General features: G+C 36.0%; 1 protein-coding gene across 1 annotated transcript in view; it reads right to left on the bottom strand.

The window, feature by feature from the left end:
• TRDN (triadin) overlaps positions 1-11268 on the bottom strand; it is a 45616-nt gene extending 34348 nt beyond the window's left edge. Inside the window, exon 1 of the mRNA XM_009577079.1 lies at positions 11064-11268. Within this exon, the coding sequence (XP_009575374.1) occupies positions 11064-11268 (205 nt within the window). The remainder of the gene's footprint in view (positions 1-11063) is intronic.
• Positions 11269-13238: the final 1970 nt, after the last annotated feature.

Raw genomic sequence — 13238 nt, forward strand, 5'->3', positions numbered from 1 at the left:
AAACAAAGGAAATAAAGCAATTCAAGGCATAACAAATAGAGAGAAAGATGCCATTTGCCTCACACACATGCAAAGAAAGATAACCATTTCCAGAGGATTTGCATACTCTTGCTTCAAGAGTGAAGCTGAGAGAATGCAGATTTTCGTAACAAAGTTTGAGCTTAATATTTTAATGTCATTTAGATTTTTTTTTTTTTTATTTAAAGATGTCCAGCAAGGGTACAGTATGATGAATTTTTTTAGAATAGTCTTGGATTCAACACATTCAGATTGGATTAGCTGTCCTCTGTCTGACTTTTCATTTCTTGACAGGCCTTAGAACAAAAATTATTTTAAAACTAAGCTCACAATATGCTTCTCTTGCTAGCATATGTTATATAGTATGCAATATATAAATTGCAACTAACCTATAATTATAAATTATAATTAATATATGATACATGATATATGATATATCATATATTGTGCTGGGAGTAGCAGGGGCAGGATCTTGAATTTAAACTGTAAAGAGCCTTTACGAATACAGAGTATTTCTCAGATAGATACAGGCTGTGAAGTTCTACCTTTTGCTGAACTTGTAAACAGGGACTGAGCCAACTGTTCCTCTTAGATAACGTAGTAGAAAAATACTAAATGTCTGCTGAAGGAGGAAGGAGGAAGGAGGGGAAAAGAAGCGAATGGTTACTCAGCAGGTTAAGCTCAGTGGTAAAACATGCAATTAATATTGAAGACTTTTTGTTGACAGTATGCAATTTCATTTAATCACAGCTTAAATTCAGATTATCCTACCTAGCCAAATGTACCTGAAAGCCAGGTGTTGAATCCCTGGTGGTTTCTAGACTCTCTCAAAAGCAGAAAGACATAACTGTGACTTTCAGAAGGCAAGTCTCGCCTTCTCCTGACATCTTTTTTAGGGTTATATGAATTAATTTCCAAAGATGCCCCTCCCTTTTCATTGACTGGGAAGGAAAGGAAGCTTGAAAAATTAGCATGGACTTGACACCTTATTTTCATATGGCTGAGGTATGTGACATGGATCCTATCAGTGGTGCCGTTTCATATTTAAATCCTTCTTGTCATTGTACACTTTAGCTAAGCACTTAGCTTCATTCATAATTAATTCCAGGTCAACACCACTATTCACCTCGATAAACTATTTGCATTCCAAAACAGTGCTTTTACCACCAACATTGCTTTGCTACAACATTTTGGTTTGCCATGGTCTTTTATTACTTGGTACAGTATAAGAGATGTTTTTCAGTTCAGTAAAAGTTCAGTTCTGCTTTTGCTGGCACTTTCACTGCTATGAGAATAATTAACAGTTTTGCCTTTTTTTTTTTCAAAATGTTAATTCCAGAACTTTCTGGCAAATGCTGAAATTTGGAAGAGTTAAAGCTGTCAGAGAAAGAATCGGACTTTGTATACTACCTTTCAACAAAACCTTATTGTAGGAAAACTCAACTGAATTTGGTTGGAGAATATTTGTTACCTGTTGTAGATATCTGCAAGAAAATTTGGAAGCTTGTTTGGATTTTCTTTACTAAACATATGTAAATTTGGTTAAAATAATTCTTTAAGAAATAATTTCAGATGTGTTGTGGGGATTAAATACTTCTGAAAACCCCCTGTGTATTTTGAAACTGGCTTTCATGATTATTACATCAAAATTAAACTACTACAATTCTTTGTAGGTCTCCATCGTTATTGGTACAAAAGCAGTAGTTTGATTCAAAATCTGAGAACAAGAATTCTGACCAACTAATTTCTTCAGTTTGGAATTCTCCTTGGCTCACAAGTTTAACTCCAATTGATTTGAAAATAGAATTTGTACCTTTAATGGTAATTAATAACTCACACTTAACACAACTCTTTGAAATCAACCAATGTCAGACTTCCAAAGTCCTTCAATCAGCATTAGGTATGTTCTTGGGACAGAAGACAATTTTCATAAAGTGACAAAGTCACTTCAACTTCAGTAAAATTGTGGTATTTTGCGAACAGAAGAAACCTTTTTTTCATCGGGACTGATAATACGTCCTTTCACAGTGGCTTTTGGAAATAGGAATTGATTAATCACATGGTATGATTGTTGTAGCGCCTCAGGCAAATTTGTTATGTTTCATGGTCTGTGTCCTTTATTCCTGTGAAGTGTACAACAAAAAGTGACTAATTGATTTATCTGTGCAAATCACTTCAGTCATTATTCCAGTCTTAATAACTCTGCCAGGAATGTAGTCTCCTATCAATCTTTTTTGCTTGTCAAATAGTGAAATATATACTCCGAGTTTAACCTATTTAAAAGTTTGTTGGTTTTTTTTTTTAATGAATTGCAGCAAATTATGTAATAATTGTTGGATTTTCATCAATTACATATTTTGACTCCAGTGAATTGAATGCAATTAAATTACAAATTATGGTAATTATCTAGTGTAAAGATTGATCTATGAGATATAATCTAATTCATCGATACTGACAAGGTACAGCTGATGAAGACAGAGAATTTCTGTCATGTTTGATAAAATACAAAAACCTAACACCAGTTTGTGATAATAAAACATATCCTAGTTTTAGTAAAATATTCTTTTATAGAGACCTGTATTTTAATTTGAAAGTTTATGTATTTTTAAGGTTTGTTATTTTTAGTAGTAGTTTGTTTCTACTCTGTGGTCTTCTGAAGAGTAGTATCTAACATAAAAAACTCAATACACACATGAAGTCTTCCATTATTAATATTCCAGTTTATCAGCATAGGTGTCCTTAGGTCTTATCTTCCTATTTCATAGACTAACATTTTTGTCATGCTTACAGCACTGAGCTTCAGGACAAACTCTGGTGGGTATCATTGAATTATAAGTATAAAAATAATAATTTAATTTTGAATTATAAGTATATTGAATTATAAGTACAAAAACAATGCCAAAGAAAACTCAGACTCAACATTACCCAGTAATTTTCATTTTATGGGTACTTAAATTGTAAATATGAAGACTGCAGTCTGTAGTATAAATCTTCCCTGGCTCTTTCTAATATCAGCCTTAGATAATTATACTGAGGTCAAGTCCATAGAGAAAACCTCACCTGAAAGCGGACAAAGGCATTTTACCCAAAATGAAAACAAAGTAGTTATAACTAGAACCTACTTGCCAAATTTAGAAAGAAATTCACAAAGTGTCACGAAGTACCAAGGAATTTCAGGTACTTTTGATACAGCTATACATACAGACAGGTATGTAGGTTTAGGATGGGCTTTACATGCAATTTATATGACTTGATTTGATATCAGCTGAAAGGCTTCTGATTTGATGGATCAGACCCTAATTAGGTGTTTTTTTCTGAAACAGACAGACATTTTATCTAAAATAATTTGAAGCTTTATTTTTTCTCATTCTAAGGATTCAATTCTCTGACTACGAACACAGATGTTAACTTCAAATTAAAAAGACAGTGCTGTTAAATAATTGTACAATGGCATTTTTAAAGGGCATTTATGAGGGTAAGATGAGGATCTCTCAGCTTGCCGCCATTTCCTGGGAACCTCCTGACTGAGGGCGTCTCTTAGCTGACAGATCTGTTTCAAGCATGATGTGAAAATCGGGAGGAGGCTATTGCAATGAACTTTGCAGCCCCAGCCAGCCAGATTTGGGGGTTAGCAGAGAAGCAGTGCTGCCGCGTCCTGGCACTCCGCTGGTGCCCATGCTTTGTTATCGCTGGCCAGCAGACCGCACGCACACACGCGTATTCAGAACACTGCAGGCAGAACGTCTTTACCAGGTGGTAAACAGGGATCATCGCAATGTTGTGAATAGGTGGCTATAGCGGATGGCAACAGGATGAACCCCAGAAAGGCCAATAAAAAAAAGGAAGAAACACCGTTAGCAATTATGAACATCCTCAGCTGTCGCTTGACTAAAGGAAGCAGTTAAGGAGTGAAGTGAGGAGTTATTTCATCTTTGTGGGGCTGCTGTTATGAAGCAGAAATTGGAGTTCATTAAAAAGAAAAACAATACTCTGTAGGTGTGAGATAATACAGTACGAATCAGAACAATGTAAAAACATGATTAAATAAGGCACCGGTATTTTCACAAGTTACAAACATATTCTATTGCTGAAAAGAATATATTACATATAGTTGATTCTAGTTGAATTATTTTCAGTTTCTTCAACAGCAAATTACCAAAGAATTACGTTGCTGCAATTGTTACTGAAATGAATTACTGGTTTTGTTTGTTTGTTTAAAATTAGAAATTTCACAGATAGCATTATGGGCAGGAAATTTGTGTTGTGTTTTGTATCCCGTGAAGCACATTTAAGCATGCAAGACTTATTTCTCTTCCTAGATTCTTCCCTATTCATTGAGTCTGTTTCTGAAATGTCATATTTTCAACTTCATGACCTCATGAAGTTTGATCTAGCACAATTTATCATCTTGTATATGCTAGACCATTTGGAATGAATGCAGTACTTGCAGCACTGCAAGAGACTGTCATTCTTTCCAATATAAACTCATTTTCTAGGGGTTTGTAGCTCAGTTGTGAGATTTGCTGCAGAGTGAAACATGGGAAACAAGATGTCATCTGGGCAGCCCTTTTTTAAACTGGAATTGGGTTTAAATCACTTTAACTGTTTTCACCATTATAGAAAACAGTGAAAAAAACCTGGTTTGTAGGTTTTGGGTACATTAGTGGAAGTCCCATATAATTCAATTAAGAAGTTCATTAAGAAACTGAAATAGGTAAGTTGTTTACTCATGCTCTGGATTGACACCTGTAAATACAGTAAAAATTGTATTTCAAAAGACTATAGCACTGTTTTGATAAGTTCCAAGGTGAGCACAGCGAGGGCCAACACTTTTTTTTTACATCCCACTCCTTTGTTCTGAGGGAGGTTTGTCTAGGGTTTTGTATGTACGGAAAAGCTTTTACCAATTCTTTCAATTTGGTGAGACTGTGAAACGCCTCTTGCACCAAGAGACAAAATTATTTGTTCCATTAATTTTGCTGGTACTTTAAACTAAGCTAGAAGTTCATTCTTTTTCCTGAATAAGTGCAAAGATATTATGAGTTTTAATACTGGTGGATATACTGTCATAAAACACAAGAGTAAATATAAGTACACTCTTCTTTTTGCAGTTCTTAAAAGCATCCAGTGAACACGAGCCCAACAGAATGACTACAGTGTGATGACATTCCAGGAGAAAAATGAATGTATATATTCTTAATAATGATTATATCACAAAAGAAAACCAACCCAAACCCCCCCCCCAAAAACCCAGTAGAATAGCCATATTTTGCTGACTTTCACTTGTCTTAACAATGAAACAAACGCTCTGCACCTAGCAGGTTTTGCACCGTACAGTTTTATCATGCAGGAGACTGGGAAAAAAATGTCCATGCATCAACTATACAGTACAAGTTGTTTGGAATCCTGTTCTTTACCTTCGTGTGCCTTTTTTTCTACAAAATACAGATGTTCATGTGAATATATTGTTCCTAATTTTTTGTCCGTGTGCTTTCCTCTACTGGAGAATATTAATAGGTATATCATCCTGACTACCCAGGGCCAGCCAAAAGCTTTCTGTGGCTACAAGATAGTAATAGAAGTGACTGCAAGCTAAGGCAGGGAAACGGTGACTTCAGACTGTGTTAGTCAGAAGCTGATGTAGGACACCCCACAACAATTTGGTCAGACATTTTGCCATTAACTTAGGAAAAAACAACAACAACAAAAGCATTAAAGAGAACATCTGGGTGGAATCCCTGCTGCTTCTTGTGGAGCTGGGAGCTCCGTGCCTCCATGCTCTGTTTGCTCCCCATTCCTGTCATTGGCAGGCATTACCTCCACAGAGATCTGCCTTTGCTGCAAGTCTCTAAAAAGCCTCTTTATGGTTGAGCAAACTGAATTATCCACAACAAAGAGCCTGCTCTTTTTTCTTTTATGAAAGCAGTCACAATAAGGTGGCAAGCTCACTGTGTTGTGTGTGCGCGCTATATTTTCACTTAGATTATTTTGTGGATAGTTTTGGGTTTCATAGATTTGGTGAGGTTTCATTAGGTTTGATTTAGTCTGGCCTTTAGGTGACTGGCTAAATCACTATCAATTTACTCTGAATATTAAACACTCTGGAGCTGAAATTAGGGTAGTGTTAATTAGCTGTAATTGGTCACAGAGATGGCAGGGAATTCTGAACACTTTATTAGCCCTTTAGCAAACATGGATTCCTGGGCAATCAATCTTTTTAGGACTAAAATAATCTTAAATTATTTAGTTACATTTACCAATTAAAATATATAATCCAGTTATGTGTACAAGAAATGCGTGAAATACATTCATGAATTATGAGGCCAATTAACAAGGTGTATTTTCTAACACAAAGGATGGTAGTAATAACAAACTGCTGCAAAGCACACATCAAACCAAAATTAATCTTTTTTCTGCATTTCTGAAAATTCTGAGAATGTATAAGAGATCTTCCAAAGCGGTATGTAACTTTTTGCATATTCATACACGCTACACAGTGCTTGAGATTCATAGTTTCTTATCTCAGGCTTTTGTAATGCATGTCACCTTCATACCACATTAGAAATATTTCAGTCATGTTTATGGTTGTACAATACAACATGATAGGAATGCAAGCTTTAATTTCTTTCCTCAAAGGAATGAACATAACACACTAAACCGAAACACTGCAAAATTTAATTTCCTTCTTCCGGGTAGATAGAACAGGGGCGAATATTTCAGCACTGATCTAATTCTTGGCTCATGCTTTCCTCAAATTCCACTGCCAAAGCTGACTTGCAAATCCCATCTCTGTTCTAACCTCTGAACAAACTGACACATAACCACCAAGGAGGCACAGCTTTACGTGTGCACCCCATAACACAGGGTCCTCCTGCAATATTTTATATCATAACCAGCACCTCCTGAATACTACAGAGTACTATAGAATATACAGTAATCATGTTACACATCTGGATGTGTAAAATTACGCAAAATGGATCTTTCTATGAGTGGAGCTTGAGTTCATGTCATCTAACTTCAGCTATCTAAAAACTAAGTGTTATCCTCCCTTAGCCTCCCTCAGTTCTTCTTTTCAAATACTGAATAGAGGGGTCCCCAAATGAGTAATTTACCACATCTATTTTAAGATGGAACCAAACACCTCACTTGCATATAGTTACTTCTGGGACAAATTTCATCTTATATAAATTGTCAAAATTCCCAAACTTGATAGTTTACTTCTAAAAGAACATAAACTATAGTAATCAAGAAGCATAACCTATGGGTTGGCACTCTGTAATCATAGAGGCAACGTGAAGTTTATACTGATAAAAGAATACGTAAGAGCTAAAATACATATACTAATACTTTATGTCTTTTTGGAATTATTTGCCTTTAAGATAGTGAGAGCAAAATTGTTAATTGTTGAACTAAAAAACAATGCTTGAGTTAAAGTTTAAAATACTTTCTACTCTGCTGATGTATTGTGTTTCTACTGAGCTCCATGAATCTCTGTGTAATCTAGGTAAACTCATAATTTAGGGCTTTACACTTCCTTTATTGGCCAGAGGTTAGCAGCTCTGTAGCGTAATCAGGAGGAGCAATTCTGTGTATATTCCTCAGCCACACAGTTCCCAGCCTGGTTTACTATGTCAGCCTGCTCCTATTTTCTGCAGCAGTTAGCCCTGAGCAGTACAGTCACTACTGGCGGCTCTGCTATGGAGAGGGTCATTTCTGGCACAGAAACGTAGTGGAAGTCTCTGGTGGGAGCCCGTAGGTCAGAACCAGCCCCAGTATGGAGGTGTGTTGGAATTTTTACCCAGCACTCCCAGAGCTCTCCCAACTCAGGTCCTTGCTTCCCACAAATCTGGCAAAGGGCTAGCTCTGCAGATGTGCACAGTATGCTTTTAAGTCATCCCACTAGGAATCAGTGTGAAACACCTGCATGAAAATCAACAGGATTAACCGTAGAAATGAGCGAGTGAAATCCTGACTACAAAGGTCCATAGATCCACTCCTCGTATGTGAGAAGGGGAGAATCTGCCCCTTAGTTATCTTTGCCTCTCCACTGAGATCTCTGTCTAGGTGCTTTCTAGCTACCTTATGTGATTCTAACAGGTGTTTTAATGAAATCTTGCAATCACGTAGATGTTGATCAGTAGGCACCTTGAGAGTTCATCTAGTGCAATCCTTCTCAGTGAGGGACTGTTGCCAATATTGGATCTGACAAGCCATGGCCATCTGGCCAAATCTTGAACACTACCAAGGATGGAGAACCTGCAGCCCCTCTCAGCAACCTGTTTCAGTGTTGCGCTGTCCTCCTGGTAAAGACTGTTCCCCCCACAGTGTCCAACATGAACCTCTTGGGCAGCAGTTTCTGGCCATATCCCTCTTGTTACATCACCTGATACAAGGAGGACATCATCTTGGTAACTGTTTGTCATCTGTCATCTTTGTAAGTGCCCTTCGAAAAGCTGCAGCTGCTCTTAGGTCACCCCTCAGTTTCCTCTTCTCCTGACTGAGTTCAGCTCTCTCAGCTTGCCTCATTCATATGCTATGCATACTTTCTAAACTTGAACTTCATGGAACTTCAGGTGAAGAAATGGGAAAGAAATTGAATGCACTGACTTATGAAAGGCAAGTGTTATTTAAGGAAAAAATACACTGGATATTCTGTGTTTTATAGATCAAAAAATATACAGTTGAATATAATTTCTTTGCCATCTGTCATTTACATGTAAAAACTAGGAATTTCATTTTAATCATGCTTACAAAACTAAACTTACAGTCTTGAAAATAACTATTCACTGTTTTTATGCAGTTCTGGATGTTCAAAGAGCAGTGTCAAACCCAAGAGATTTAAGGAGTCACATAAAAATATGCTCCAAATTCTACTTTCTGTATGAAAAGATGGCAATACCTCCACTGGAGGCAAAGGGCCAACCTGTCAGAGGGTGGAAATCATTCTAGTATCAATAACACCAGTCAGGTGGTCCCATCTCAAATCTTCAGAAATTTCCATGGAATTTTTATAAATCGGTGAGTTTCACCTGGAAAAATCATATTGAGCAGGAACTTGGGAGTTGAAACCCAGGGGTCGTGATAAGAGTTATGTAGCCATTGTTATATTTATGTAAATATAGAAAACAGTCTAATAAATCCTGTATGAAGGAGCACAGCAGTTCCTTCTCTTAGCATTTCACCATTGAGACCTGATTTAAGTGCTGGCTTAATTAATCACTTAGGAACAAAAATATTTTTGGGAAAGAAAAGAAATGAACTCATGAACTCAAAATTCGAAAGTATCATCTCTCAGAGATGTCCACAAAATACGAACTCGCCTTGCAGATTAAATTTTACATTTTTTTATTTCTACAGCCTGGTCTGAAAATGTCAGTTTCCATCAAAAACTTTGGGGTTTAAGCTCATTTAACCAATACAACATGAACATCAGATTTCTATCTGCCTAGAAAGTTTCCTTCAGTCTCCAGTACGAATACAGATTCTCATTGCTTAACATTATCCTGACTAGTATATCGAGCATGCATGAGCTGACAGCTAGTTCAGGAATCGCTTAGTTTAGGAGTTTTGCCTGAATTATGCACTGGTTCCTGACTGCTTGTTGAAAATATATTAAGAACTTGATTGATTGATTGGTTGACAGTTAATATGGAAAATTAAAAGCAGAATATAGTAGTTTCTCTTGGTTTACATTGATGTTGTAACATTAAGAGTGTTGTGTCCAAGTTAAAATCTGATGCCTGTTTTGGGAGGATTGCTCAAAAGGAACTTTATGTTTTGCTGTGACTCAAGTGAGTTCCTTCTAAAAACAAGGGCAAACGAGAAGCAGAAAACTTAACAGAGGTTTGTGATACGTTTTCACCACGTTTCAGGCTTCTATGTCATCCATTGATCCAGGATTGGGCAGTTTCTTTCAAGCTCTATCTATGTCTCAAAAGATTTTTAAGTAAATCTTGAGGTCAATATTGATATATAGCAGGACAAAAATCTATGGATTTATCAGTAAACTAATAAAGTCCAGGAAATTAACTTTGAAACATCAACTCAATTTGTTTTGAATTAAAAGGCTGAAGTCTGAATTTCAATTCCTGGTTAATTATTGTGACAGACGTGATAACTTTAGAGCTGGAGTTCTTAGTTAAGAAAGAAAAGGACCCTAATAATTTGTTTTCTGTTTCATTTACATGTTTCCGAGTCAATACAGACTGTTTACCTCACAAAAGTTTTGCTGCAGAAGTGGCTTGCTGAACCCTATGCTCCCTTTACAAACATAGGTAATTAGTTCATTTTATTTTCCATATATATCATTGCCAGATACAAGGCATAAAAATCAAATAGCAATGAGGTAATTTCTATTCACCATTCTTTTTGTCCCATTCCTCAACCACAATCACAGTCCTTGTACCACACACACATGCCTTTGTTTTCGTCTTTGCCATCAGTAACCAATATGTACCCCAAAACTTGATCTTGTTCAGACAGTTTGCCCAGTTTTAAACTGGGATAGAATTATTGCCTTATTGAAGATAAGGGTGTGACTTAGCTAATATTAAGAATCTGGTCCTCTGTGCTTATGGTTTTTGAAGATGAATTTAGAGATGGAGTTTATATGCATATTTCTTGTCATTGAACTGTGTAAGCAGATGCCAGAATACTCAAGGCAACTATGAAAGGTTTTAAAATATATTTCAGAAAATGTGAATTAATAATTAATTTTATTTTTCTTGAAATAATTTTATATAGAAATTGCGAAACAGAAATCTCACCACACATGCTCATATACATATTATATTACTGTCAACATACACATTTTCCAGGATGAGGATGGGCTGCAAAATGGAGAGATTTAAATTATAAAGATGTATGAAGCGTAAACTAATATGTTCTGACATTTCTCACAATATCTCCTCTCTTGGTAAACTCAGCAGAGACACTGTGCTGGCTCCAAGAAGGTGAGAGACATGCATATTTACATAATACATACTCCTTAATAAATTTTTAAATTTTAATATACAAGATGTCAAACAGAATATGCTGAATTTTACCTGCAAAGGCTTTGTAATCCACCAAGTCAAACATTACAATAGCTACTGCTGACCAGGTAACAATCAGAGCAAGAACAAGAAGCCATGCTGCTGGTGAGCTGAACGTTGTCACGAGGTCTTCCGTTACTGATTTCTTGCCCACTTTCATGGATGATAAGGGAACGGATCCGTTCTTACCATCTATTATTGTCGTGGTTGCAGACATACGTCCTAGGCAAATAGTCAAAGCAGAGGAAATAGAATGTAACACCTGGAGCCTAAAAATCAAGAATATGAACATTGTTTTGAAATCACTCTGTACTCAGAATATTTAAAATAAATGTAAATATTGCATTATTAAAGACAGGCTCTTGTGCTTTCTGGAAGGAATTTTTCCTGAACTGGAGCCACTTTTAGTAAAGTTAATTTGGGAGCAAACATGGTGAAATAGCCACAGCAGGCTTTTTTGATTATAATATGACATTTTTTAGTCTGCCATGAACAGCCACAGACCTAGGAGAGTGATTGATGAAAGAATAAAATATTATTACTCTCCAAAGGACTGTCTTGTTACGGGCTGTAGGCCAGATTCTCAGGTGATGTGATTCCATTGAGTGTAATGGAGCTAATGCGTCTATGCCACTCAAAGTTTGGCTGGAATTCTGCTGTCAAGGACATGTATCAATGACAATAGGAACATATATACTCCATTTCATATAACAGAAACACAAATTATTTACGTGTCCAGTATCCTCACAAGTTGCAAAAAGGCTTGTAGCTGATTTTTAAATACCTCTGTTTGAGGCATTTTTCACTTAGTGAAATGATCTCCTAAGAAACAAGAGTTACAGTGCCAAAGCAGACTTAATTCCAGAAAGCATAGGTTTGGTACTAGAAAGGTGGTAGGAAGGTGAGTACGCACGTTAGCCAAGTCAACAGTTGATGCACGTCAACTGTTTAATGGACAGTTAACAGTAGTGACTTAATCTACTTCTTCCTGGGGTATTAAGAAATGTTAATTCTGGACACAAACCAAAACTATGGTAACTGAAACCTGACCTCATCAGAAAATTCTCGAATTATTCTTCTTCACAAAAGAAAGTGATAACCTAAACAATCTTGGTTGGTGTTTGTTTTCCAGTATATACAATAACAATACTAAAAATATTCATAATTCCACAGTCAAAAACAGTAGAAGAGCACAGTATTTCCACTTAGCTTAGTTTACAATATCTGCTTGTAAACTACTGTTAAAATACTCAAAGATAAGTTACATGTATATTTAAGAATCACTATATTGATATTCTTAAAGAAATAAATGAAGAAAGGATTAGAACCTTGATATTACCCATAGGTACATATATTTGTCCCTAAAAAAAAAAGATGTCATATTCCAATCCTTATGCTAATGAATATTTGTTTTGTTCCTTTTTCTGTAGAAGGTGAGAACAATACTCTAAAGTGATATTGAAATAACCTTTATGTATCTCACATATATCTGTAGGGCTGGGAAGGACAATTTTGGTATCAGAGGTTCCCTAACTCTTAATCTGTCATATCCATAGTGTGTTAAAATTCATAACCCAAACTATTCTACATTTCTTTTATTTATTATGTAGTGCATTGCATTTGTGTGTACTTCCCTTAGCTCTACCTTTTAAGCTTGCTTCTGCGCAAGCATCCGGACACTGATCAGTGCCTTGCTTCAAGCCCCAGAAAGCTGTTCTGCTACAGAGCAGTGTTGTATAAGCAGAACAATATTGGCATATTACATGTTTTTTGTTACTTATTTGAAATTTAATCTTATTTATAGGATGTTTATTCTGCTTATGAATAATGTCTATCTACTAGGATAGAATTTATACACTTTTTTTTTAATATTATAAAACCATCACTGCTTCCATTTCTCCAAACATAAATTTTAGATCAAACATTTCACAGCAGAAGGAAAAATCTGCCAAGTGGCAACTAGCAATAAAGATCAGCTTCCTAAAGTCAAATTCAAAATCAACAGCATTTTGTTATCCTCTGCATACAAAATGCAAATAATTTGTGCACGCAACAGGTCATAAATGACACATTATGCATTTTTTCCCCTTGGGGATATCAGTCAGGGTTTATGATGTATAAGAGAGAATAGAAAGATACTGTCTCATCTTGACAAATCTGATTAGTACCATAGCATATCTCCAAGTA

This window comes from Fulmarus glacialis, unplaced genomic scaffold (genome assembly GCF_000690835.1).
Source record: "Fulmarus glacialis isolate BGI_N327 unplaced genomic scaffold, ASM69083v1 scaffold5294, whole genome shotgun sequence".
Lineage (NCBI taxonomy): Eukaryota > Metazoa > Chordata > Aves > Procellariiformes > Procellariidae > Fulmarus > Fulmarus glacialis.